A 24186-nucleotide genomic window follows, 5' to 3' on the forward strand; every position below is an offset into this window, starting at 1 on the left:
TGACAGTGCCTAACCCCAAAGAGCAGCCTCGGGATGGGTTAGCTGCTGCTAACGGCGAACCGGTTTGGGGAACGCCGCAGCGGCAGACCAAAACTTATCATTAATTTCCTAATTAACCATTAAGAAAGCAACCCGTGAATCCACCCCCTGTCCACAACGAGGAACTCCCGCAGGTGTACGCAGCCCCCCGGCTGAGGCGCACCGCTCACTCCCTTCCCAATCCCCCTTTTTTCCCCCCACCGGCTCTCCCCAGCCCCCCAGCACCCCTCGGGACCCCCTTTTCCCTCAACCCATCCCCGGCAGGGTGGCCCCGGGGGGCTCCCCCCTCACCACCCACCTGGGCTCCGGCGGGGCACGGGGGGCTCCCTCGGCTGCCTCAGCGGCTGAGGGGCGGGAGAGCCGCCACCGCCGGCACCCGCTCGCTGAAGCCGCGCCCAGGCACCCTACGTGCGGCTCGGCAGCCGCCCAGCCCCGCCGCCTACGTGTGGCCGTGCATGCCGGGCACGGCTCGGTTCAGCCCCGGCTCCCTTCAACCCCCCCCCCTTACCCGGTAGCAGAGCCCCGGCAGCGGGGAAAAGCGCATGAGCGACCGCCCTGAGGGGGCCGCCTGAGCGTGCGCGAAATGGCGGCGGTGGCTGAGGCGGGCTCGGTGCCCGGGCTGCAGGCGGATTGCGAGGAGCTGCTCGGAGCCTTCCAGGAGGCCGACACTGTCCGCTTCGAGCGTTTCGCTGAGCTGTGGAGGGAGCGCCGCTTCCACACCATCTTTCAGTGAGTGGGAGATGGAGGGAGCCGACCCTCCATGCCCCCTGTCCTGCAGTCCCCCCGCCGCCGGGCTCCCCCCCGGGTGCTGAAGGGGGAACCGCGGTTCCCTCAGGGAGGGCTCCCGGGGGGGGTTGGCAGGTAAAGGGCAACGAAAAAAGGATTAATCGGTCATTTCATCGAGTACTAGGCCGGTTTGTTTTGTGTACTAATTGCACACGGAGTTTGAACGCTGATGGTTGGAACGATAGTAATAGTACAGTAGTAGGATCTTGGTGCGCTCCTTAAGAAATGATATTAAAAAACACGACCATGGGGTATCGCGTTTTTCACTGCATATCTCACTACAAGGTGTCAGTATGTGAGGCCTCTCAACACTTCACAGAACTTGAGCCCTGTGGTAATGTGTTTTCAAATCCGTGGTGCTTGCTTCTGCCTTACTGACTTTGTAAAGCCTGCGCCGTTATAGTTACTTGCTTTTAACATGCTTCCTTTTTGTTTACTTTAGTGGTAGAATAAGAGCTCTGGAGAGGAATAAGCTCACGAAGAAGACGTTAGAACTGGCACAGCAGTACTTCTTGCCACCGTATGCTTTCCAGATCAGAGTTGGTGCTCTGTACCTGCTGTATGGGCTCTACAATACGCAGCTATGCCAGCCAAAACAGAAGGTAATTGTTCTTGGGTTTCCTTCTCAGGAGGGACTAGACATAAGATGTTTCGTGTACCTTTGTCTGCTTTGTCATCAGAAATGGGTGGGGTATTCCCTTTCACTTTCTTAATGTAAAAATATTTAGAATTTAAAAGGTCTTTTTGGAAAAGGTAACCTTTCAGACACTGTTGGGTTTGAGAACTTACATGGTCGTGACTACAATAGTGTTTATGCCTTTTAAATCATGGCCGTGTTCATAGAAATCTTGTTTGCAAGACTGAAGGAATGAACGAGGCTAGTTTTCAAAATGGGACCTGAGAATGTACTCATCAAATGCAGAGACAACTCCATTGCAGCCCCAGTCCTTCCTTAGAATTTCAAGAGAATGAAGGCAGGTGAAATTATTTCCAGTTTCTGTTAACTAGAAGTGGAATACGTAAAGATGTTGAAAGTTTGAATGCCTGAATGACGTGCCTGCTTGCTGCTTTTAGGGGAGGAGATCAGTATATAAAGGAGTTGGAAAATCAGTGTAAGAAGTGGTTTATTCAGGAACTGTCATGTATGTTGTATGCATTATTAACATTTGAGTCCAAATTTTTTACATAGGAAACAAACCTAAACGTCCCGCAATGATGCCATTACCTCTCATATCTCAACTTCAGAGAAGTCACTGCCTTTTACAGAGATGAATTTAGGCAAATTTAAAACAGCTGCTATATAGCAAATGTTAGAGAGTCCAGGAATCATCAAGGAAGGTACCTCAGGTAGAACAAACTTTAAGAGGACAGTGTAGATGGGAGAGGAGGAAAAGCAAGAAATGAAAGAGAGACTTAAATGAATGTTTGATTGGCAACAGATCATGGCACAAGTATTGTTTCCTAATTACCTGGTGAATCGGAGCCTTCTAGGAGTTCATTTTGTTTCAGACACCTCAATATGAAGAATTAACTTTCTCAGATATTGTAGAGGACTCATGTCACTATCATAGCCAGCAACTGCAGTAAGAATATTTAACACAACAGTACAAGAAGCTTATCTGCAAAATTTGTGATAGTAGTAACGTGTTATAGTAGGATCCTTTCTGTAGTTCTGTGATCGCGTGACATGCTGCATCCAGACATCCAATTATTGTGTGTGCAATGTGGTCATAGCAGTCAGCTGAATTTGTGTTTGTTCTTTGAAATACGCATGTCAGTATAATAATATACCATGGATTTGTTGCAGATCAGAATTGCACTAAAGGATTGGCCTGAAATCCTGAAATTTCAACAAGAGCTGATAGATTCCCAGCATTATGATGCGGCATACATCTTTAGGACACTGCGACTTGCCAGAGCATTCCATTTCACAGCAATGCCAAAGCTAGTGAGTTATTACATTATTGGCTTACAATTTTTAATAAAATATCCTCACTTTCAATGGCTAGCACTTCAACAGCACTAATTTATTTAGTTTAGCTGTCGTGCTGGGTTGAGATGTACTATGTCTTACTTTGTATAACTAGGTATGTGATATAAAGCTTAGAGAATGTTTGAATGTAGTGTGCATCTCGCTTGAAAATATTTTTTTTCCAGCATCAAATATTCTCATTACATTTGAGATGTCTCATAATTTGTGGAAACAGTGAACTCTTGAGTTTGGTTGCTAGGTTAAATTCTTGATTAGGGAATAATTTTCAGAAAGTGCTGAGCACTTGACAATGAAGCTGCACGCTATTGTTGATGAGTTAATCCTATGCCTTTCAGCATCTCTTGATTGTTGGATATGCAGTAAGATTTTTCAAGAGGAGGTTTAAGTTGACTGTTTAAGTTACAAAGCATTGTCTTCTGTTACAGCTAAACTACAGAACTAAGAAGAAGATTCAGGAAAATGAATTTAAAGAAGAATTTAAAGACCCAAGCAACAGAGTTAGCAGCCTCATCACTAATGATGTGTTAGAGGTACAGTAACTTTGAACAATAACTTAACGACCGTTTGTGTTTTTCTGAAGAGTTGTAACTTCTTTAATTAGCCCAAGATTGTCCTTTATGAGTCATCTTATGGAATGCAGAAAAAGGTAGTAGTCTGTGCTAACAATTTTTCTGGACATTTTGGAAGAACTGTGGTATCTGCTGGTACCATATGGTACCTGTACCATACTCTCCAATGTTTTGTGGCTTTGTCTCGGTGAGATGTAAAAGAGGAAGGGAAAAAATAGTCAACCATCACTTAGGCAAAGGAAAATGGAAAATGATGGGTTGTGGGAAGCAGGTTTGTTCTGATATGTCTGCAAGTTTTAGCTGGAAGCTGGGTACTTGTAAAAGAAAATGAATGATCTGCAAGATTATAGTGTTCTCAGACCTTCATTTCTCCTTTTAAAACATGGTTTCATTTAATAGGTAACAATTTTTTTGTAAATAAATAATTCAAGCAGGGTATAGCTTACATTGTTTGTTATGACTCAGTAGCATATCTTTGCTTACATAATTTTTCCAGTTGCTGCTAGCAAATATGTATCATCAGTAAGGTTGACTACAGCGCTACAAAATTCAGTAATCTGTGAAATGACAGTGTGAGTAGACTGTAAATTGCTTCCTCCAGAGAGAAAATAGACTACCATATCAGGCTGAAATCTCAGTGGTACAAAGGATCAACTCTTGCAGATACTTTTTTTCTGAGTTTAAATAATAAGTACTCATTCTTTGTAGTTGGTGGACTAATGGGAAAGTGCTAGGCGACGTTATTGCTAGGCGCCCTGAAACTGAACTGATATAAACAATATAACACCTCTCTGCTGCAGTGGTCTCCTTAGAATAGTTCATATAACCTTAATTTTGTTCAGTGAGCATTAGTATCACTCTACTGCTGTTATCTTCTTTTTCCTGAAAATCATCTCTTTTCTTGTTTTAGGAGCTGATGAATATCCATGAACACTACCAGAAAATGAAGTGTGTCATATCAGCTGACAAATCCCAGCCAGACAAGGCCCTGAGCTTGATAAAGGATGAATTTGTAGTTACTCTTAAAGATATAACTTTGGAACATCAGGAATGGCAGCAAAAAAGAATGGTAGGTAGTACCGACTGTTATGCTGTGGCAATTTAACAGATTATGTGAACATGTAAGAACTGGCTTAGTGTCATTACCTGTAAACATACTCTGTAAATCTTACACATAAGCAGAGGAACTGGAACACTGAAGACACGGAATAAGTAAAACCCTAGGCAGAGTTATGGTGTAGTGGGAAGGACAATGGCTTTTATTGCCTCTGTGATAATAATAAATGATTGCTTAAAGGTAAGCCCTTAAGGAAGAAGTGGTTTGTGGATAGTATTAGAATGACTATATGAAATCGCTCTGTAACAGTCTGGGGTCAAGGAAGGGCTGTAGTGTAATGTTGGTGGGAAGAAATCAACATATGTGGTTACTTAATTGTTATGTTATTATTACATATTTGTTATGTTTTTCAAAATTCTTGAATTTTTTAACTGCTTTGTGAACAATAGACGTTTAAAAATACTCTTTTTTGTATTTTTTTCAGAAGTTATTCCTAAATGCTAAAGAAGCTGATGAAGTGCTAAACAAAAAGGAAGAAGGAACTTCACTAGAATCAGAAGTAAGAAGAATGAATTTGTTTGCTGTGTTTTTTGCACAGGCAAAATCTGTTAGTTTGTTAACTTCAAATCACAGTGGTCTGAAGTGGTGTTTGTCAGGACTCATGTCAAAGTAAATTCCAGGAATAGCTAGTGTGATTGGGATTTGTTTTTTAAATTGCGTTGTCTTCTGTTAAGCTTTGCGCATATGCTGCTGTGGTAGTTCCTGGACACTTGCAATAAAAAACTATGGCTCTTTCAGCTAAGTACAGAAAAGAGCTGTTTTCTTGGCCAAACTCCTCTGTGATTCCTCCTAGAGTTTCAGCTAAATGCAATGTCCACTTTTAATGCTTGTGTTGTACTTACCTGCTTGTTGCAACATTGAATTTGAGTAACATGTGAAGTTCAAAGTTTTATTTTCTCTTACTGGGCTATGTAACTGAAGGCAACCAAAATTATGCTCTTCATTCCTAATGGAGTTTGAATTTTTTAACTAAGAAATAATTTGTTACCATTTATTGTAGAATTAGAACTATAGTGAAATATTGCTCAAATCTAATTGAATATTTTGTTTTAATATTGCTGTAATATGGAAACTTTTTCTGACTGATCTTTTTGTTTCTTTGCAGGGTTCTGAAAGAGCAAGTGCATTGGCTAGAATCAAATACAAGTCTTATTCTGCAGTTGTTGAGGTAGATATAAAACTTGATGATAGGGATGTATTTGGTTTTAAATAGTAGTTTTAAATACCAGTTCAATGTAAGCGATTTGTCAGAAAGGAAGGAGTTAAAATTGCACTCTGTAATTCAACTTTTGTATGTTCTGGTTTCCAAACTAACACAGTGGGAAAACCTAAAGCCCTCACTATTGTTAGATTTAGGGAAGCAATGCAATATGGTCTGTGCCTGAGGGATTTTCATTTCTGGGATATCTTTTAATGTCTGTACTCTGCTTTTTAATAGATGGAATTTTATGTAAATGGAATTTAAAAATACTTGTGATTTTAATTGTTCAAATTCCACAAGGCTTAGGTATTTGAAGCTGTGAAGATGGTTATGAAAATGGAATTTGGGGTTTTAAAGTCACTTGGCAAACTTTTGAAACGTTTCAATAAGTACTACTTCGAAAACATTGCTGAATTGCCTTTTTATGGCAGACGTATATAAACATTACATAATTCCTTGTTTATTTAAATCATTTATTGGAGAGTGCATTATTAAATGAAAAAGAGCTCTGGAATCTACAATGAACAATCCAGACTTGTGGATATGCAGTGGTACTGTTCTCTAGGCACCTAAGAAAAATATGATAGTAAATAAGCTTTATGATGTAGCAGTTTTTGGAAATGTTCCCTTTGCTTACATGCAGTGGTGTGCAGTATAGTGTAGGTTGATGACAACAGAGAGTGGTATGAGCATAAACGAATGTTTCTTTACCTGAATTTTAAACAGTGGTCTTGTTAAATCACAGAATCAGTTCTAATGTTGTCATGTTAAACTGAAAAACAGTAACTAGTGGGAGTCTTCCCTTCCTCCCTTCCTTTTTCCTCTGTTACGTGAGGAAGTTGGTGCTTCGGTCTGTGCTGAATTGTTAAGTACTGATGATTTGCAGCAACATGTGGTTGTAGCCCTTTAACTTTTGTTTTTATCATTTATGCATATACTTACGTTCTAGGCCTCCAAATCCAGAAGACATCGTCAAGTAAAATTAGAATCTTCTGAATCAGGGTCAGATTATAGGAAATCTCCAAGCCGAAGTAGAAAAAACAGTAGGAGACCACAGCCAGCACTGAGAAGAGGTTCTTTGGAATTCAAAGGTATTTTTCTGGAGAGGCTGCAGAAATTTATCAATTACTTTGCTAGCTAAGGCAGCTGGGTTAAATTTTTACTGTTTACTGGAGGTAAAAAGAATTAAGGAAAGGTTTGTGATACCTCTGTCATAATTGAACCGTTCTGTCTGTTTTACACAGTCTACTCAGGTAGGAAGACATGACTGCATGCTGTTTATAGTTAAACTAAAGCGCCATAAATAGTTCTGGGAATTTTTACTGATCTTTGACATGTATGAACTCTTCAGTGAGTGATTTATTTTACTGTCATAGCATTTATGTCCTTTGAATTTGTGCTTTTTTTTTTTTTCACTTTCTTTCCACATACTTGCGCATCCCTGCTTATGCATCTCTTTTCTTTCTTCCTTTTTTTTTTGGTCTTCCAAGAGTTGATTTTGATCTTTGTTTCCTAGTTCTGAAGACATGGCAAATAGCTTTTGTCTTCTGAAGGAAGTCAGCTTTGTGATGTCTTTCTTTTAAACTGATAAAAGTTGCTCAGCCACTTGAGTCAATCACTTGACTTACTATTAAAAGTTATATAAATTTGAGCAACAAAGTAGTTCTGCATAGACTTTACTTTGAAGGCAGTGATTTCATTTCGAAGTTCTAAAGTCTGTTTTCTGATGTACTTTTAGCTTCTGCTAGGAAAGAGCTTCTGAGAAAATTCAGCCCTCTTCAGAGGTGGGCACTGAGCAATTTTTCTTCAGAACAGTAGGCAACGTATTGGAGAGGGAATAAGGACAGGATTTTTGAATAATCTCTGAACTGAGTTGGTGATTAGTATGCTCCAAGCTTGTATTGTTAGTTACTTTTTACTGAGGATTTCTCTAGTGAGCCATATGAAGATGCTTTGAAACGTCGGTGTTTCTTCAGTCTTTGACTGGGAAGTTGAGATAGCAGCAAGAGAAGAGTCTTTTAACTGAGGTACCTGAGGTGCAGAAACACACACACAAAAAACTGACTTTTTTTCCTAAAAATATATCTGCAGGTGAGATGCAAGCAGAAAAGGAAGCTGTTACTCAGCACATCGGGATGCCTGTAATCACAGAAGAAGATAACTCAGGTGAAGAAGGTATGATGATTGAAATTCTAACAAGCTGGAGACTTGTTTTAATAGCTTTCTACTGTGAGGTATTTTTACTGAAACAAAACCTGATATTTTGGACCATGTTTTGCTTCCTTGCAAAAGCTAGGTTAGTTTTCAACCTGTATATTGTTGCATGAAAATTGAAGCTTTGCTCTGAGGGTTTGTTGTAAGCACACGCGATGGCAAAATCCTGTGAATAGTGGGTTTTGTACGTCGAATTCATTATAGCGTGCTCAGTGTTAAAATTAGTCCAGTTAAAAGATGGCTTACTCTCCTGTAATATAAATCTCCCTTGAAGAGTACTCATGTATAAGAGGTGATTTTGGGTTATACCCCAACTTATTAAAGATACCTGTAGTAGTAGCTCCGGGAACTTCTGTAACCTGCACTGGAAGATTGAGCAGCCCTTGCTGCCTTCACTGTCATGGAAGTGAGGGACGTAGAAGTTTCCCCTCTAGCCTTAGTTTCAGCTGGGCGATGCTTTGAGGCTTTAGTTCCAGTATACATACGTGGTAACAGCTTCCTCCGCTATATTGGAAGCATTGGGGTAAGAATCTGGGGACTGAGGTAGAAGGATGGATGACGTTGCTGTCACTTGTGTCGCTGAAAAGAAAGTAAATTTTATTTGGAAGCATTGGTAAACCAGGCTTCTCAAAGCTGATGGTGGAGTTGCTGTACAGAAGCATCAAATGCATTTAGTGTATGTTGATATGTTAATCTCAAACTGCTCTGTGTCTGTCCTCATTATCACTTGAGGGGAACATAAGTGCCATGGAACAGACACTGTCCAGAGGAAACCACATCATCTTTTCTTTGAGATACCTCATTTAGTAGGGCTCTTGGAAGAGTTTAGGGTTCTGCTTTGGGGCCACATCTCAAATACAGGCAGCCTCTCAGGGAGAGGAGCTAACCTCTTAGATACTAAGTTAACTTACTATCAAAAACTGTGTGAAACAGAAAGATATTTTCATATAAAAGAGAGTAGTAAGTATCAAAATATGTTCATAGTGAGGTAGCACATTTATATTCTCTTCTCTTAAAGAACATATTTGGTACTGAGGTGACTTACATCTTCTGATCACCTTAGCTGTAGACAATTTGAAGTCATTCAACTTTTAGATCTTCAGGTTGAAGAAGGCACAGTGGTGCGTTTAATATTGTACTTGATTTTATTTACTCCTTCAAGTTGTTAATGTCCAAATGTTTTGACTTTAAACCAGGAGTTCTCCAGGTAGCTTTGCCAGTAAACTTGAAGTGCTAAAACAATAAGCAATTTTGTGCTTAATTTTTGAGTATTGTGTGTGTCAAATTCACAATGAAATGTTACGAGTTCACGAGGAACTGAAAGCTGTCAAGGTTGAATTAGTTTAAAAGTACAGTACTTTGTTAATCAGTGGAGTTGTATTTAATATTTTGAATGATATCATATGCCATAGAAACTAGAAGGACTTTTTTTCATATTTAAAGCCATGCAGAGAGGAATTAGGAGGAGATTTCAAGAGCTCATCTAATTCATTTCCTTTTTCTGTGCAGAATTAATTCTACTTTAGTCATTCCCATGAGAGAAGATAGTTTGAAAAGCTTGTCAGAAAAATCTTTTTATTTCCTTTCAGAATTATCTCTTACCAAGAGGAGAAGAAGACGTTAGAGGATCCACTTGGAGAAGCACTAATGAGAATTTTAATGACAAGTTGTAAATGTCAGATGTAGCACAAAGTGCTTGTTTGGATGCCTTTGGACATACAGTAGGAAATGGCTGGGACCAGAGCTACAGGTGACACTGGGATATTGGTAGTGACTGCTATACCTTAGCAGTCTCATGGTATAGCACCCGGTGAGTGATGCCTGTGGGAGATGAAGTTGCCACATGCTGTTTGAGAAGGGAAGAGCGAGAAGATGGTTGTTTCTTGCATTCACTTTGTACAATGTGAGTAATTACTCGGAACTCATGTTGACTTGCAACAATTTTTTTAGCTGAGGCTGTTGGAAGAACAGCTCATGAAAAACTTTCCCATATGAGAGATGTTTGGAATCTTTTGTCTGTGAACATAATAAGCTTACTGACTGTTTAAAATTAGTACAATAAATCATTTTTCACAGTTTATTTGCTACATTTTATACTGTGCAACTTTAGCAATATTTATCACTGATCCCACAGGTGTTGGAATTGAACTTGGTGGTAAGTCTTTTATTGTACTAAGTCTCCAGCAGACCTGGTATTATTACATATTTGAATGAAGAAATAGAACGTGCATTTATTAATTTTGCAGATGTCACTGAGCTGTACAAGGGCATGACTAGAACTCAGAATGATCTTTATAAATTGGAATGCTGATGTGGAAGAAATAGGTTTGGAAATAGGTGTGGAAATAAACTTGAAGCTTGGTATTAAGGACAGGTATGGAACAGAGAAACGATTGCTAGGCAACAGTACTGCAGAAAAAGCAGAAAGACTGAGAATCATAAGCTGTACGTGTGTATTTTCTGTAAACAACAAGCACTAGAATTTGTCATCATTCATCCCTGTGAGGCTATGGCCTTAAATACCCCCCTATGACAATGACAATTCAAGAATGTGGATAATTATTCTCCTTGGTATTTTTCTCCAGTTGAACAGAGCTGAAAAAAATACGACCTGTCAAGAAAGGCAAATGGAATTTGGGTGTCCTTTTCTACAATAAGAAGTACAAAATAGAAATATGAAAGATTTTCAACGTAAAAGGAGCCTAAGCTGAATGAATTAATTCAGCAGGTTTCTCAAAGGCCAAAGGAATTGAAGTGCCTTTATCTAGAAGAAGCTGTGAAGTGTAAATATAAAGGGTCTGAATATAAAAGAGGCATGTATTAAATGCATTAGTTGGTAAGGAGGAATGGGCCTAAGTGATGAACAGGATGGATACTGGAAAAACTACTAATTAAGTACTAGTATTACACTGGAAACTTTGTTTATGGCCAAAGAGGAAATACTTTTTAATAAAGCCAAGAATGTATTGTATAATTAAGTGAACAATTGAATATTCAACCAAACAGCTAAAAACTTTATGGTTTAATCCAAAAGTCATTATTAGTCCAGATGTGGTCATTACAGAAAAAGAGTACTTCTATACAGGAAAAACAAAATCTCCATAGAAGTAATTTACAGTTAAATTTATCATACAAACAGTGTCTATTCCTTTTTCCTGACGTGACACGCCCGCTTCCATTGATCTTCTGGTGCTGAGTTTGTTAGGTTTAGTCTGTTGATAAAATGTACCACAGATGTGTTTTTGTTTAAAAAAAAAAAAAAAAAAAGACTCATCTGTAGTTATAAACGTGGGCAGGTATCGTACCTGTTAATTTGGAATGATGTGGTTTTATCTGGATTTTCTGACGTGAATGAAGGCTGTGCTTTTCTGTTACCAGCACAAACTTATTCTGCCCCTAATTTTTAATGAGCAAATACAAGAGATGTAAAGAAACTTCTTAAGGAAAACAACTAGACCTTTTTTGGTCAATATTGTCTGCTCATTATAATGCTGTTAGGATCCTGTGGGCAATGCTGCCTTTGTCTATTTTGTCAGCTCCAGCTGATGCTCTGGCTGTGCATATGGAGGCTGACCAAGAAGCCTCCGGTATCCTGACATTGCAGGACAACAGTATAGGTGTAATAGAGGAACAATTTGAAAATGAGATGCAGCAAAGTACAGAACTTGAATCTCTTGGGAAATCCCAGGACCATTAAAAAAGATGCAGAACTCTTCCTAGCAGATACTGGGCTTATGGCTTCAAATTCACCACTTAATAGTTTTTTCACTTGAGAGGTTGTTTAAGGATGAACTTTGCAGCACCAGTTCCCTTCTGTTGTTCCTAGGCTCTAAGGTTAAACTAGGTCTTCCAGCCATGGGATTTTAAGTTCTTGAAGGAAAGCTTGAAGGTGTTTCTCTATTTCCCTCTGACTTGCAGGTTTCTTTCTCAAGGAGACTAAACAATAAACACGTGTACAAGAACTTACTTTTCACTTTCTTGACATGCTCCTTTCAGTTAAATTATTATTATTCTGTCAAGCATATATTTCTCATGCTTCCCTAAAGTGGCAGTTTTTTTTTATAATGTGACCATCTTTTTTGCCTCATTTTGTATCTTTGAACCATCCCAAGAACTGGGTAGGAGCATTTTTCAGTTTTTGACATGAGTTCTCCTGTTCTGAAAACGATTTGCAGATCAACATCTGATGCATGCAAAGGCTTGAATACGCACAAAGACGGGTGCACTCAACTAGCAGTTATTTTAATATTATAATTATGAAAACAAGTGTGCTCTTTAATTTGTTTATAAAATAACATAGATGTAAAAAGAAAGTTATGTTTAAGGATAAACTTGACTGATGACTATATGCAGTGGTAATTTTTCTAAAGAGTAATCTTTAGAATTTTGAGGCAACTGTAAACAACATTTCATAATGCTGGTGTGATCTCTTAAATATATAAATTCCCTTGCTGCAGTCTGGTGAGCAATCACAGGCTATTAAAAACAAGAGAAGGAATTCCTAAGATGCTTCAGTAAAGCAAGGTGTCGTCATTTAAAAACAACAAAAACAGTAAAACTAGATTTCCAAGAATATTGTTTTCTAATATCCAACTTCTCTCCCGCTTATAGCCTCAGCTAATACAGTAGTGAAAGACTTCAAGATAACTTCATCTCTGTAACTCCAGTCTAACTTCCAGCTGGCCTGCTAGATAAGGGTGAAGCAGCATGACAGTATGTATCTAGATGCTATTGTGGCTTTTCTAAATAAATTAGAGAAATACGGTTTGGCTGAAACTTCTCTAAGATGGATATACAAATGGCTAAAGAATAACATTCATACAATAGTAATCACCTTGTGTTTAGCAAAGCTGAAGGATCTTCTAAGTGGACGTTTGAATGTGTGGTATGCCATGTTTACAAGTATAACGTGGACGATGAAAAGCAGGATGTACTTTAAAACACTTAGAGGTGACATCAGTTTAGAAACAGCTTAAGTGGAGGACATTTTCCAATACAATTTTTAGTCTATTAATGGGAGAAATCAACAAGGTGTAAACAAGTAAAGGTAAATGCGAAAGGCTGCACTTGGAAGGACAAATTAAATGCAAATACCAGGTAGGGAATGCTTGACTAAGTAGCTGTTCTCGGTCTGGAGGGTTTTGCAACTCTCAAACTGAAGGTGGATCAGCAGTGTGGTGCTAATGTGAAAAATTCCACGTGTTACGGATGGCAGTGGTGGTATGTTTGTCTGCAATTTGGGGAGTACATTAGACACCTCTAGAAGAATCTTAAAAAAAATAAAAAAATAAAAAAAAAATGGGGGGCAACAAAGAGAAAACAAGCCCTGGGAGAGTTTAGTGTGGAAAAGAAGAGGTTTGAGAGTGAATGTAACAGTATTCATAACTACGTAATGTGTTTATGCAAGTGGTGATTAATTGTTCTCCGTGTTCACTGAGGTAGAGCTATACAACTCACAGCAATATGAAGTTGTTAAAATAATGAGAGATTTGTGCAGTGAAGAAGCTAGCTTGGCCTTGTAGCAAAGTGAGTCACTTTTACTGTAGGAGTTCAAAACACTATTGAAAAAATAGTAGTGATGGTTGTCAGAGGTAGACCTGATGGAGAACCTTTGGAGAACTAGAGCATACCTTCAGGTTTCATCTAGTCGTGTACTTTAATATTTTAAATAATGTGACCCTGTGCAGATGGTTTATATTATCACACATTCATAGAAATAAAGTTCTTCAACTGTCACAGCTATTTTATCCCTCACTTTCTGGAATGTTTCATTCTAAAGTTCGTATAATTTCTGGAATCATCCACTCACATTGTATGAAGCTTGCCGCATGGAGCTGGAGTGAGGTCCTGGTTTTCTCACCCCGTGTTCAGCCGTGTCCTCAAATATGGGCCCCAGACTAAGCCTGGTAAGTGAATACTTGTGTCCTTCAGCTGTATGTGAGCCTACCTGTGGACAGGGGACACAGGACTGTGCCAAGCTGCTGAGCAATGTGCTGAAGCTCCATCATACTCAGCGCTTAAGGGCTTGGGTCAGCCTTTTCTCTGGTACGCGGTAGGTAGACTGCATTAGAAACAGATGTAAAGGAAAATTCTCTTGCAAAAGCTTGAATTTCATGTAACGGGCCCCAACCTGGTTCCTCTTCAGTCACAGAAATACAAACTTGGATATGGAGAATGGTGGATATAAGGGCAGGTTGTCAGCTGTTGGGGTTATTGGGCTTAATTTCTTTAGAAAAGTTTTGTACACGCAATGACATGTGAGGCATCATGAGCTCAGATACAAGCTAACCCACAGCCTGCTGCGTGTCTCTGGATCAGTTTCTGACAGGGGCTGGGTGCTGTGATAGGGATGGTGGAGATGGTGCTTTATTGGTGCTTTATTGCAACACCTTAGGCACCCGCATGTGGAAAGAGGCTTTGGGACCGATGCCCCATCTCTGAAGAGACCTGCAGAGCGGGTGTAGCCTCATCCCCCGCTATACACCCCACAAACACTCCCCTTCCCCTCACGGAGCCCGGCTCCTCACCGGTCCCCCCCCTCACACCCCTTATTTCTCTCTCCCTCCCCTCATGGCGGCCGCGGCCCGGGGGCTCCCCCCGCGGCGGGGAGGCGCCGTGCGGGTCACCGCGTCCCCTCCCTGCTATAGCGGCGGCTGCCGGGCTCCGCCATCGGGCCGAGCCGAGCCCAGCCGGGCTGTGCCGGGCCGTGCCGCCATGGCGATGGACGGTGAGTGCGGGAGGAAGGTGCCCGAGGGGCGCTGGCCCTCGCCGGGGCTTCCCTCACGGCGTTTGGTGGTCGTGGGGGGACGAGGAGCGGGGGGGGGAGCTCGGCACCTGCCGGCTGGGGGTGGGGAGGGGGGGGCTCTGGCTGCAGCAGTGGTTTTGAGGAAAAATCGCTTTCTGTTGTCTGATCCTAAGCTGTAAGCCTGGGCTGCAGGGAGGGCAGAAATTCCTGGTGGTGTGCCAGGCCACAGCATCGGGGGGGTGAAACCTGGCTGGGTGCTGCTGAGGTCCTGGGGAGCCCCCGGTGTGCTGCAGAAGCACGGACATGGGTTGTGCTGGAGATGGCTGGGCTGGTTTTCCTGTGTTTTTTTTTACCAGAATATTTGGGGACTAAATAATCATAGAAGCCTTTAAAGGGTGTCAGGATGGCGTAAAATGGTCCATCGTCTCCCCGTCTCATCCTAGGCTTGAGTTTTTATAAAGGTGGGACTTAATGGGGAGCCTGATTTCTCTCCTCCCTTTGTCGTTCAGCCGTGCTCACTTCTTTGCTGTTCCTCCTTGTCTTTCAAGAGTGTCCCTAAGGAGGGGTGACCTCGGGCAAGGCCCAGGCTGACACGATGTGGACGTCATTCTGTGCTTCAACACGGCCTGTGGAGAACGCTGCCGGTCAACGTGAGTAGACTGAGCTAGATCAGCAAGCACGGCGTGGAGCAGTTACTTGTGAGGCTGTAAATTAGCCCCTCGTAAGCCCAACAAGTGCCAGGAGTGGGATTCGCCATGCAATGTGATCAGTACACGGATCAGTGCAGTGTTGAAGTCTTGTTACACTGGCTGTAGGTATATGAAGGTAGCCTGGAGATGTTTACATTGCCCTTTGGTTCAGCTGCTGAAGCTTTGGTGTGGATCTTCGTGTCCCAGTCTGCTTTTAGCTGAGCTTTGCATTAAGTTGGAAGTGTTTGTGCTCCGTTGGGTGCTGTTCCATGTAGTTCCTGCCGTGTGGTGTTCTCCTGGGGCTGCCTCTGCCTTTCACTAGCACTGTGACGAGAGACCAAGCTGATAAACCCTGCTAAACTCATCTTGCTTGGTCAGGAGCAACCAGAGTATCTCATACTGCCTACTGTTTTGTGCTTGTTTTGGGTGCCAGGCAGAAGTTCCTTTTTTCCTCACCACTCTGTATCTCACCCTTAGTCGTCTTCTCCTTTAGAGGTGAGATACTTGCTCCAGGCACCAGTGTACTGCTTTCAAAGCTACCCATGTGCTTTGCATACACAAGGTTCCTCAGTGGTTTGCAATATCTAATCTTGGTAAGCACATCCAACAGTTAATTCCTGACCTAGTTAACAATTATTCAATATAGCAATTGGGAAATAATACCTGAAGGAACAAAGACCTGAGGGGTGCCCAATATTAGAATGAAAGAGGTTGTGTTCCTTGGGCTTGGTAAGATGGTGTCCTTGTATTAAATTTCATTCATATATAAACTGTGATTTTTATTCAAGTGGGCAAACTTGGATTGTTCTGTTCAGCTTTCCGTCTAACAGGTGCCTTAGCAGTTGTCAGCTCTGCCAGTACTTGCATGGAGCAGTGATACCAAGGGCAGAACAGAGGGTTTGTGTTGATCAGGGAACTTTGGGAGGCCCAGGGCCATCCTGTAGCCCAGGTGCTACCAAATTCTGTCCTTAGGTCAGAGCTGTTTCTCAGGGAAAGGGATAATAGCCAGAGCGTCTCTCTGTGGTCCTGGGCTGGCAGAAGAGGTGGCGGTGATGACTTGAGGTGATCACAGATGCGTGTTAGAACAGTCTGCTCTGGTTTTTATCATTAAATAATTCATTGTTCCTGATGGCTGAAGGATCAGAAGTGAGGCAAGTTTGGTCTCCAGTAGCTTTGGCTTCTGCCCAATTTGAAATGCATACAGCTTGGATGCAGTTCAGATCAGTGCTAGAGAAAATACTGTGCATCATTTGAATGCACTTCTAATGGTAACAAATGTGGTGTCCTCACAGCAGTAAGCGTGTTCCAGACATTTTAAATGAAAAATCTCCCAAGGGGATATATCGAAAAGATGAGTTAAATGGAGACAGAAGTGACTATTCAGAGTAGACTTTAAATACTAGAGAATAAATTAGCTTTAATTTGAAAGTCCACTTTATTGTAGGTGAGTTCTCTTTTTCCTGACTTAGGAACCTGTGATGCATAGAGAAACCATCAGTGTTATGGGGATGGGCACGTTTTCTGCTGCTGGGTCTGTGGCATCAGGGCTTAACCACGTTTTGCATTAGCAGCCCTGTTTGTTGCACAGATGAGTGTGCTGGCTGTGTTCCACCCAAAGGCAGCTTCACGCTGCTAAAGGGCTGTTGGTCATTTGAACAAGATTTTAATTAAACAATCTGCGCCTGTGTATTTGCGTTACTTCACGCTCACGGGTTTCACAGTGCAGCAATGCATCATTAATATTTATTAGTGCAGTAATAAGATCCCAGGCAGGGTACCTGAGTCCTGAATGAATTATTCCCCCTTAACGAAGATGCTAGGAAGGGGACGTGGGTCTGGTATAGCAATCTAGAGGAGGGTGCACTCATTTCCTTGGCTAAGATCCTTGTTAAAAAGCTTAAAAAATACAGGCAAGGCTGTTGGGTGCTTCTTTAAAAAAAATAAGCAAATAAATTGTCAACAACAGTTCAGAGCCTTATTGATTAGCTTGTGTTGTCTGGATGGATGGCATGAAGATGTGGGTCTTGAGGTTTTTATGGTGGTGTTAGGAATTAACATGCCTGAAAGCACTGGCTGAGAGGGCCTTGGCTCCTGGGTCCTGAGCTGCTCAGCGAGGAAGGAGCCTGGAGGAGCTCTGCCAGCAAGCCCTGGTGGGCTGCGTCCCTCCCCTCATGATGGCAGCAACTTCACTGCCACCGTGAGCTGCTTGCCCTAGGAAATGCCTGCACAGAGCCAACCCCTGCACCTGTATGCCTGACAGCTGCCTGTGAGATTGCATGCAACCGTGGAAGGCTTTGCTGAGCACTGCCACGCTGGTGTGTATGAAAAACCTCCCATTTGAAAGTAATCAGGGCTGTTTAGATGCCTTGATTTCTTTGTTACCTCTCTTGTTTCATTTTGACACAAGGCTGCTTAAATTCCTGCTAATAATAGACCTGCACCGCATCTGGTTGTGCTGAAGCAAGTCTCGGAAAACGCCTGCTTTGTGTGAAATATTGATTGCAGTTGTGTGTTCTTTGCTGAATACTTGAAACACAGTTAATTTTATAAAGAGCCTCTGTTTGTGCTTACGCGCTGTCCCCAGGAGACAACTTTGAAAGAGAAGTACATATTCAGGCTGGAAAATGGCTTGCAAAATAAATGGGAGAACATTTTAAATCTTCTGTTTCCTTCCTGTTTTGATGAGTGTGGAAGTGGAGGGTGTTCTCCAAGGGAGCTGCCTCTGACGAGGTTTTTTTTGGGGCATTGTTATTCAGGAAGACAGGCAACTCTGACTGCTCGAGGAGAAGATGGGGACCTGGGATGCAGTTTTAGGGGTGCAGGCAATGTTCCTTCTCCGATAAAAGAAGAGCTAAAGGACCACTGGGCTTGTGGGCCCTGAAGCCAGGCTCTTAAAAAATATTTTTAGAGGTTTGAAGACACAAGTGAGGTACCAAACCAAGCGTTCTCAGGCATGTAGGGCACCTTAAATCACAGCTGGCCCCGGAGCCTTGCTGGTAATGGCCGTAGCCCTAATTTAGTATGCTTAGGTCATGGTGAAATGGGTCCCTTTTGGGGCAGGCAGGCCATTAAGGAGGAAGCCCTGCAATGTGGTGGTGAATCTGCGGATGCGCTGGGGCCTCGTGCTGGAAGTGCTGCGGCAGCAGGAGAGCTGTTAGCTGTGCACAGGGCTGGGAAATGGAGATCTGCGGCTTGTCTTCGCCCTAAGTAATGATGCCAGCGCTTCCTCGGGGACCCATCTGCAGCAGCCCGTAACGTTTATGGCGTGTTCCTTTCTTGAAGTGTTCTTCTGGTCCCCCTGCACATGGCAGACAAGCGCGTGCCATCTGGCCTGGCTAAGCCACGGCGCTGCTCAGCTGCAGAGCCGCCTCTCCTCTCAACAGGAGCAGTCATGATTACCAGGGGAGGTTATCCGAAAACATCGGGCAGGATTATTTCCACAAGCAGCCTCTTCATGCCTCGGAGAGGCTGATATTGTGGTCAGTGGGGTTAAGTATAAGTTAAGGAGACCTCGTGTTCCCTGCCCATTTGTACCATCTCGTGCGCTGAGCAGGTTTGATCAATTATTCAGCAAGGGCTTCGGTCCAGTCTGTCCAGGGGCTGGGAAGACACCGACTCCACAAACTGGGTCTGTGAGCTGCTCATTGGGCACACAGGCTCTGTACTGACTGTTCTTGGGGGAGTTTTAGGAAATGAATTCCCGCTCGGGGAGGGTACAGCTATCGGCTGTTCATCTGATAAGTCTGTGCTCAACTTACTGCTGTGGCTGTAAACAAATCCAATCAGACACGTCTTAATCAGTCAGAGAGATTATGTTAGCTGTGCTATCCAGAAGGAGCTTCCTGGATATCTTCCTATTCTAGTTTTTCTTTATTTTATTTTAGGTTTTCGTGTTGATGGGTTAAAAGAATGGATAAACAGGTGGCTAAGATTGCCAACAGCAGTGTGACCAGTTTCAGGAGTTGGTTAAGCGATAGGTTGAAAGAGTGGTGGTTGGAGCAGCCTTCTGAACAGGTATGATGGGGACAAGGTGATGTTCATGAGGTCCTGAGGAGAGCAGCTTATGGAAGCCAAAGGGGAAAACTTGGAAAGGAATTAAAAAAGTATGTAGGGACTGCAAAGAGCAATCCTGTGACGGTCCCTGGTGAAACTTCCCTGTGAGAGGGGAGCAGGGGGCCCGAGCTGCACTGGAGAACATGGAATAGGGCTGGTTTATTTAGTTTCTAATAGTACCCCTTAATCAACACTTGCATGTATAGAAAAATTTGCTTTTGAAAGAAGAATCTTTTGAATTCTCTGCGAATTTTGAGAATCTTTGACTGTTCTGACCACTCCTTTTCACAAGTGGTGTCTCAGCCCCGTGCAGAAGGCACGGCTGGGATTTGTGTCTGGGCTTCAGTCCTTGTTCTGCTTCTGAATTCCTGAGGTATCACTGAGCTAGGCAGTGTTATTGTGCCTCTCTGGGTCAAATGTGCACAACACTGGGACCTCCAAGGAGTGGGGTTCAGCCATAATTAGCCTTCATTGGCTTTAATAGGGTCGGAAAGCACCTGGGACCTTGCAAGATAGTGCAAAACTTCTGCAGTTGGCTGACGTGTTCAGTTGGCTAATTATTAAATAATAATAGAATTTTATGGATACTGGAACTTCTTAATTCAGTCAAATTTTGGAGACTCTTAAACACTTCTTGTGAAAATGCGGAAAATCAGAACATGGTTTACATCTCACAAGTGTCAAGAGAGCGTACTCAGGTAACGTGTTGTATACAAAAGTATTTAAAAAAAATCCACCAAACCTCTCCCATCACCTGCTCCTGGGGACCAAGCGCTTATGCAGTTGAAACAAAAGTGTCTGGTGCCTGAACCCAGTAATTTTCCTACAGATCTACTCAGCCCTTTGTGGTATCTCACTGTGACCGAAAGAAAAGAGCTTTCTGAAAGGGTTCATTACTCCTTGGTGTGGCACTTGCTCTTTCCCTAACCATTAGCTCTTCAACGGGATTCTGCAGGTAGAGGGCATCGGCACCCTGCTAATTCCTGGTGGCATTGCTGTTAATTGGATCAGAAGAGAAGCATTTGAGCCACTTCCAAAAGGTGATTTTCAGGATCTTGGGTCTGCAGCAAACAATTGCAATAGGTTTTTCTCTTTTCCAGTATTTAATTTTGCTCAGAGAGACGAGGAAGTGAGCCCTGCAGCAAAGCCTGAAGCTCAGCCGTGGCCGACTGAGGCAAGAAGCCCTGCTAGGAAACACAGAGCTGGGAGCAGGCTCTCCCTTTCAGCAACATTCGCCTGATCTGCTTGCTGCAGGCTGCTCCAGTAGACTGTGCAGGTAAAACTGCTGCAGGGAATTAATTAATTAATGGTAATTAACTAACCAGCACGCAGCCACGGCTCAGACGCGTACATGCCTCGGGTATTAGTGTGCTGGGCATGCACGGATCTGCTGGCACGTGGAGGGGGGCAGTGTCCTGTCACGCTGCTGCTGCTGGAGGAGGTTGCAGCAAACAAAGGGATGCTGCAGCCTTTGCTCTGTGATTTCAGGTGGGATTGCAGTTCCTGATGCAAAGACCTCCGGAGCTTTGCAGGGTCTGTGTTGTGCTGAGATACAGAGACCCTTCATTTTTAATGGGCTGTTTAAGAATCAAAAGCGTGGTTAAGATATCGTAGCCTGCAGTGCCTGTGCTGGCTTCCTTACCACCCGTGTCTCAAAGACATCAGGTGTTTTGCTGTTCTGCAGTGAGTTGTCCCTGAAGCTGTGGTTGGTGTTGTGTTCATCTCTCCTGGGAGTTAGCACTGAGCAGCACGCAGTCTCTCCTAGCTCTTCGCATAAACTGATGCTTGTGTGTGAGGTGTTGAGATGAAATGTGCTTTGCAGGGCAGCAGGAATTCAGGCAGAGATGTTTCTGGCCTGATGAGTGAGGGGGAGAGAGTTTTATTTTCACAATGGGTTAAGAAGCTATTGGCAGCTGAGAGCCAAGACAGTCGTTAGTAGGAGACTGGTCATGCCCAAGAAACACAAGTACTAATAAAGTGCAGATAGTGAGTTCCCCTTTGGGTAATGCACTAGAACCTGGTTTCTGAAGGTCTGAGGTAATGAACTGGAGAAAAGTGTTGGAAGAAGAGTGTGAGGGAGAGAGGACAGACGCTGAGCTGAACAGAGACCTATGGAGAAAAAAGAGAGTTGCCTCTGCCAGCAAAGGTCTTTAGTGAAAGCAGGGTGAGTGTCCTGCCTGCAGGCTGGGCCCTGGCACCTTTTGGTCTGGATGAAATGAAAGATTTTCTTGCAGCTGGAGTAAAACCAAGCGTGGTTTTCCATGCTATCCTTACATGTGTCTTCAAACTAAGTAATTGTTGTTTAATGTTGTAGTAAATAACTGACATGATTCCATTGGCCCAGCTTGTGAGAATTATTTCACAGGACTCAGTCACACCACTTGCCATCCCAAGGATAGGGTGAGCCTTCAAATCAGTGGGATTCTCTTCACAAACCATCCTGGGAAAGTTGAAAAATGCCCACACAGCAGCAAAACCACTGCTCGCACTGATGTGGGAGGTGGGAGTGCAGGACTTGTTTGGGGTAGGTGCGTTTTAATGACCAGCATTAGTTGGAATATTTTTGGCACATATCAGAACTGTGTAGTGTCTGGATCTCGGGAGTTTCAAGTGGGTTTCTGGCAAAATGTAGTGGTTTTCCTATATTGTGGGTAGTTTACTTTTTTATTCTTTTTGTAACTGGACAAAAGCAACCTAAAACTATCAGACAGTGGCAGAGGGGGCTGAAACGGTCTGTTCAGGGTGGATGTTTCTGCCTCTTTTTTGTTTCCTAGTGAATCTTTGGAACCAACATTTGCTACCAAGAACTTTTGTTGAGATTTTTTAAGAAGCTTTGCTCTTTGAAGCCCATTTTGCATAACTGTGCTATGGTTACACTTTGTGCTTAAAAACTTTGAGTCAACCCTGAAGAACGATGCAGTCACCACTACAATCACACACACCATGTTTAACGTGCGGGAGGTTTTTGTCTTCTTTCTTGTTTCGCAGCCGTTTAAAATCTCTGAGTTTCTTTTTGGGAAGCAGGTGAACAGAAAGAAGGGATTTATTTTTTCATTGCCACTAAAACTAGGAAGTTAATTGTTATAACAGCTGAGTTATAACACCTCACCACCTCCCACCCACCTCACCACCACCTGTTAGTGCTCAATGAAGACTGATATCTTAGTTGGTGAGGTTGTGATAATTGCATTCAAACAGCCCTTTGACCAAGCATACAGGCTCCATGAAGGTAGGTGTAGTTCCAAGTTACTTTTCTTTAGAAGTTCAGTGCCTGGACCCTGCAGTTGTATTCAGCATTCCCCATGTGCACAGCCCTGCTGGGACACGAGGCCAGGTGGTTCTGTCACTGCACGCCAAGGTAAGTGCTTGATAAGGTTTCACTGAAGCCCTATTAGGTGAGCTGCATAAAATGTTGACAGCGTATTGCAGTGGTGCTTTGTGGGTTTTGTGTTCGTTTTTCTCCTCTGTGATTTCAAATACTTGATCTGTTACCCCCTCGCACACCCTTGGAGTTTATATGGTTGGATGTTTGTCACAGGCTTCTTATGTGAAGTACATTTCATGATGCTGAAGTCAGAAGACAGCCTGGAAGCAAGTTAAGATATATTCATGTTGCCAAAACTTACGCTGCCTGCTGGGTTCTTTAAGGCAGCCCCTCGTGAGGGGTTCCACAGCCTGTCTGTGCTGCTGTGTGTCAAGGGTGCTCACCCTGACTGTCTCCAACATTTTCGTGCAGTAGAGAACGAGATGGATGTGCACCTAATGTCATGGAGAGCTGCAGCACTTCTACAGCACTTCGTGGGTGGGAGAAGACTGGCTTCTTTGGGATCCCGCTCCTCAGTTACAGACCCTCAGCTATTTGCATCTGATGATGCTCTCGTGTTAGCCCCAGTTCTGGGGAACACTCACCTTTTTGACTACCCAGGAGCTTTATGACTGTCCGTGTGACCTAGTTTGAAATGCTAAAAGAGTTGTAATTTAATAAAGACAAGAACAAAGTGATTTAAGTTGAAGGAGTCCTCAAGCTGTTGGTTTTACTGGCTGTGCTGATACAACTCAGCACACCCCAGCTTGATGTTGCTAATTAATTTAGTCTTTATCAGTGGCGCTTGCTGTAGTACGTGCTGCAGTGCTATGGAGACAGATGTGCTGTTTCCTGTAGCTGCTGTGTTTTCACTGAAAATTGGTGTAGGTATGTCCAGATGATATGGTTTAGGTTCTCTGAGGAGTTGAGATGAGCCGTGTTGAGCCCTGTGCTCAACAGCAATGGCCCAGGGCTCCCAAGCCTGTAACCTGACATTAAAAAGCAGCAGTTTCAAGTCTCAAACAGAGCACATGTTCTGACCGACTCTTCAGTCTTTGCTCAGCATATGTCTGATTTTTGGTTATTTCTTCTGCAAGCATGAGAGCTAGAAACAAAAATATATATCAAATCTGAGTCACTCTTTTGTAATGACATCGTTCCATTGTTCTTACATCTGTAGATTTAAGAAAAACACCGAGTAACTTCCATTTGATAGCAATTCTGATAACAGAGCTGCAGGGTACCCTTTTTCTGGGGCAAAGGAGTGGATTAAAGGTTTCCAAATAGGCAGTTTGATAAGTGAGGAGTGATTCTTTTATACACAGTTGTTTTCAGCGTTCCTGAGCAAGAAGCGTGAAGGACAAATGGTCGTGTATTTGGCTGGCTGAAGGCACAAGGACAGACCTCCAGAATTGCTGTTCCTCGTTTGCTTTCCTGATGCCTTCTTGCCTCTTCCTGTTTCAGTTCTTTACTCTC

The 24186-nt window shown here is 42.8% G+C and overlaps 1 protein-coding gene across 2 annotated transcripts; it reads left to right on the forward strand.

The window, feature by feature from the left end:
* The first annotated feature begins 528 nt into the window (after positions 1-528).
* Positions 529-9987, forward strand: SNAPC1 (small nuclear RNA activating complex polypeptide 1). 2 transcript variants are annotated; one of them, XM_082762202.1, is made up of 10 exons: positions 529-768; positions 1268-1427; positions 2633-2773; positions 3244-3348; positions 4298-4456; positions 4929-5003; positions 5610-5672; positions 6655-6796; positions 7797-7880; positions 9509-9987. In XM_082762202.1, the coding sequence occupies exons 1-10, from the start codon at positions 623-625 to the stop codon at positions 9541-9543; spliced, it is 1110 nt and encodes a 369-aa protein (XP_082618328.1). In that variant the 5' UTR covers positions 529-622; the 3' UTR covers positions 9544-9987. The 2 variants fall into 2 exon arrangements, with proteins under 2 accessions (XP_082618328.1, XP_082618329.1); XM_082762203.1 differs by lacking the exon at positions 529-768 and adding an exon at positions 797-900.
* Positions 9988-24186: the final 14199 nt, after the last annotated feature.

Source organism: Aythya marila (assembly GCF_965140915.1).
Source record: "Aythya marila genome assembly, chromosome: 5".
Classification (NCBI taxonomy): Eukaryota; Metazoa; Chordata; class Aves; order Anseriformes; family Anatidae; genus Aythya; species Aythya marila.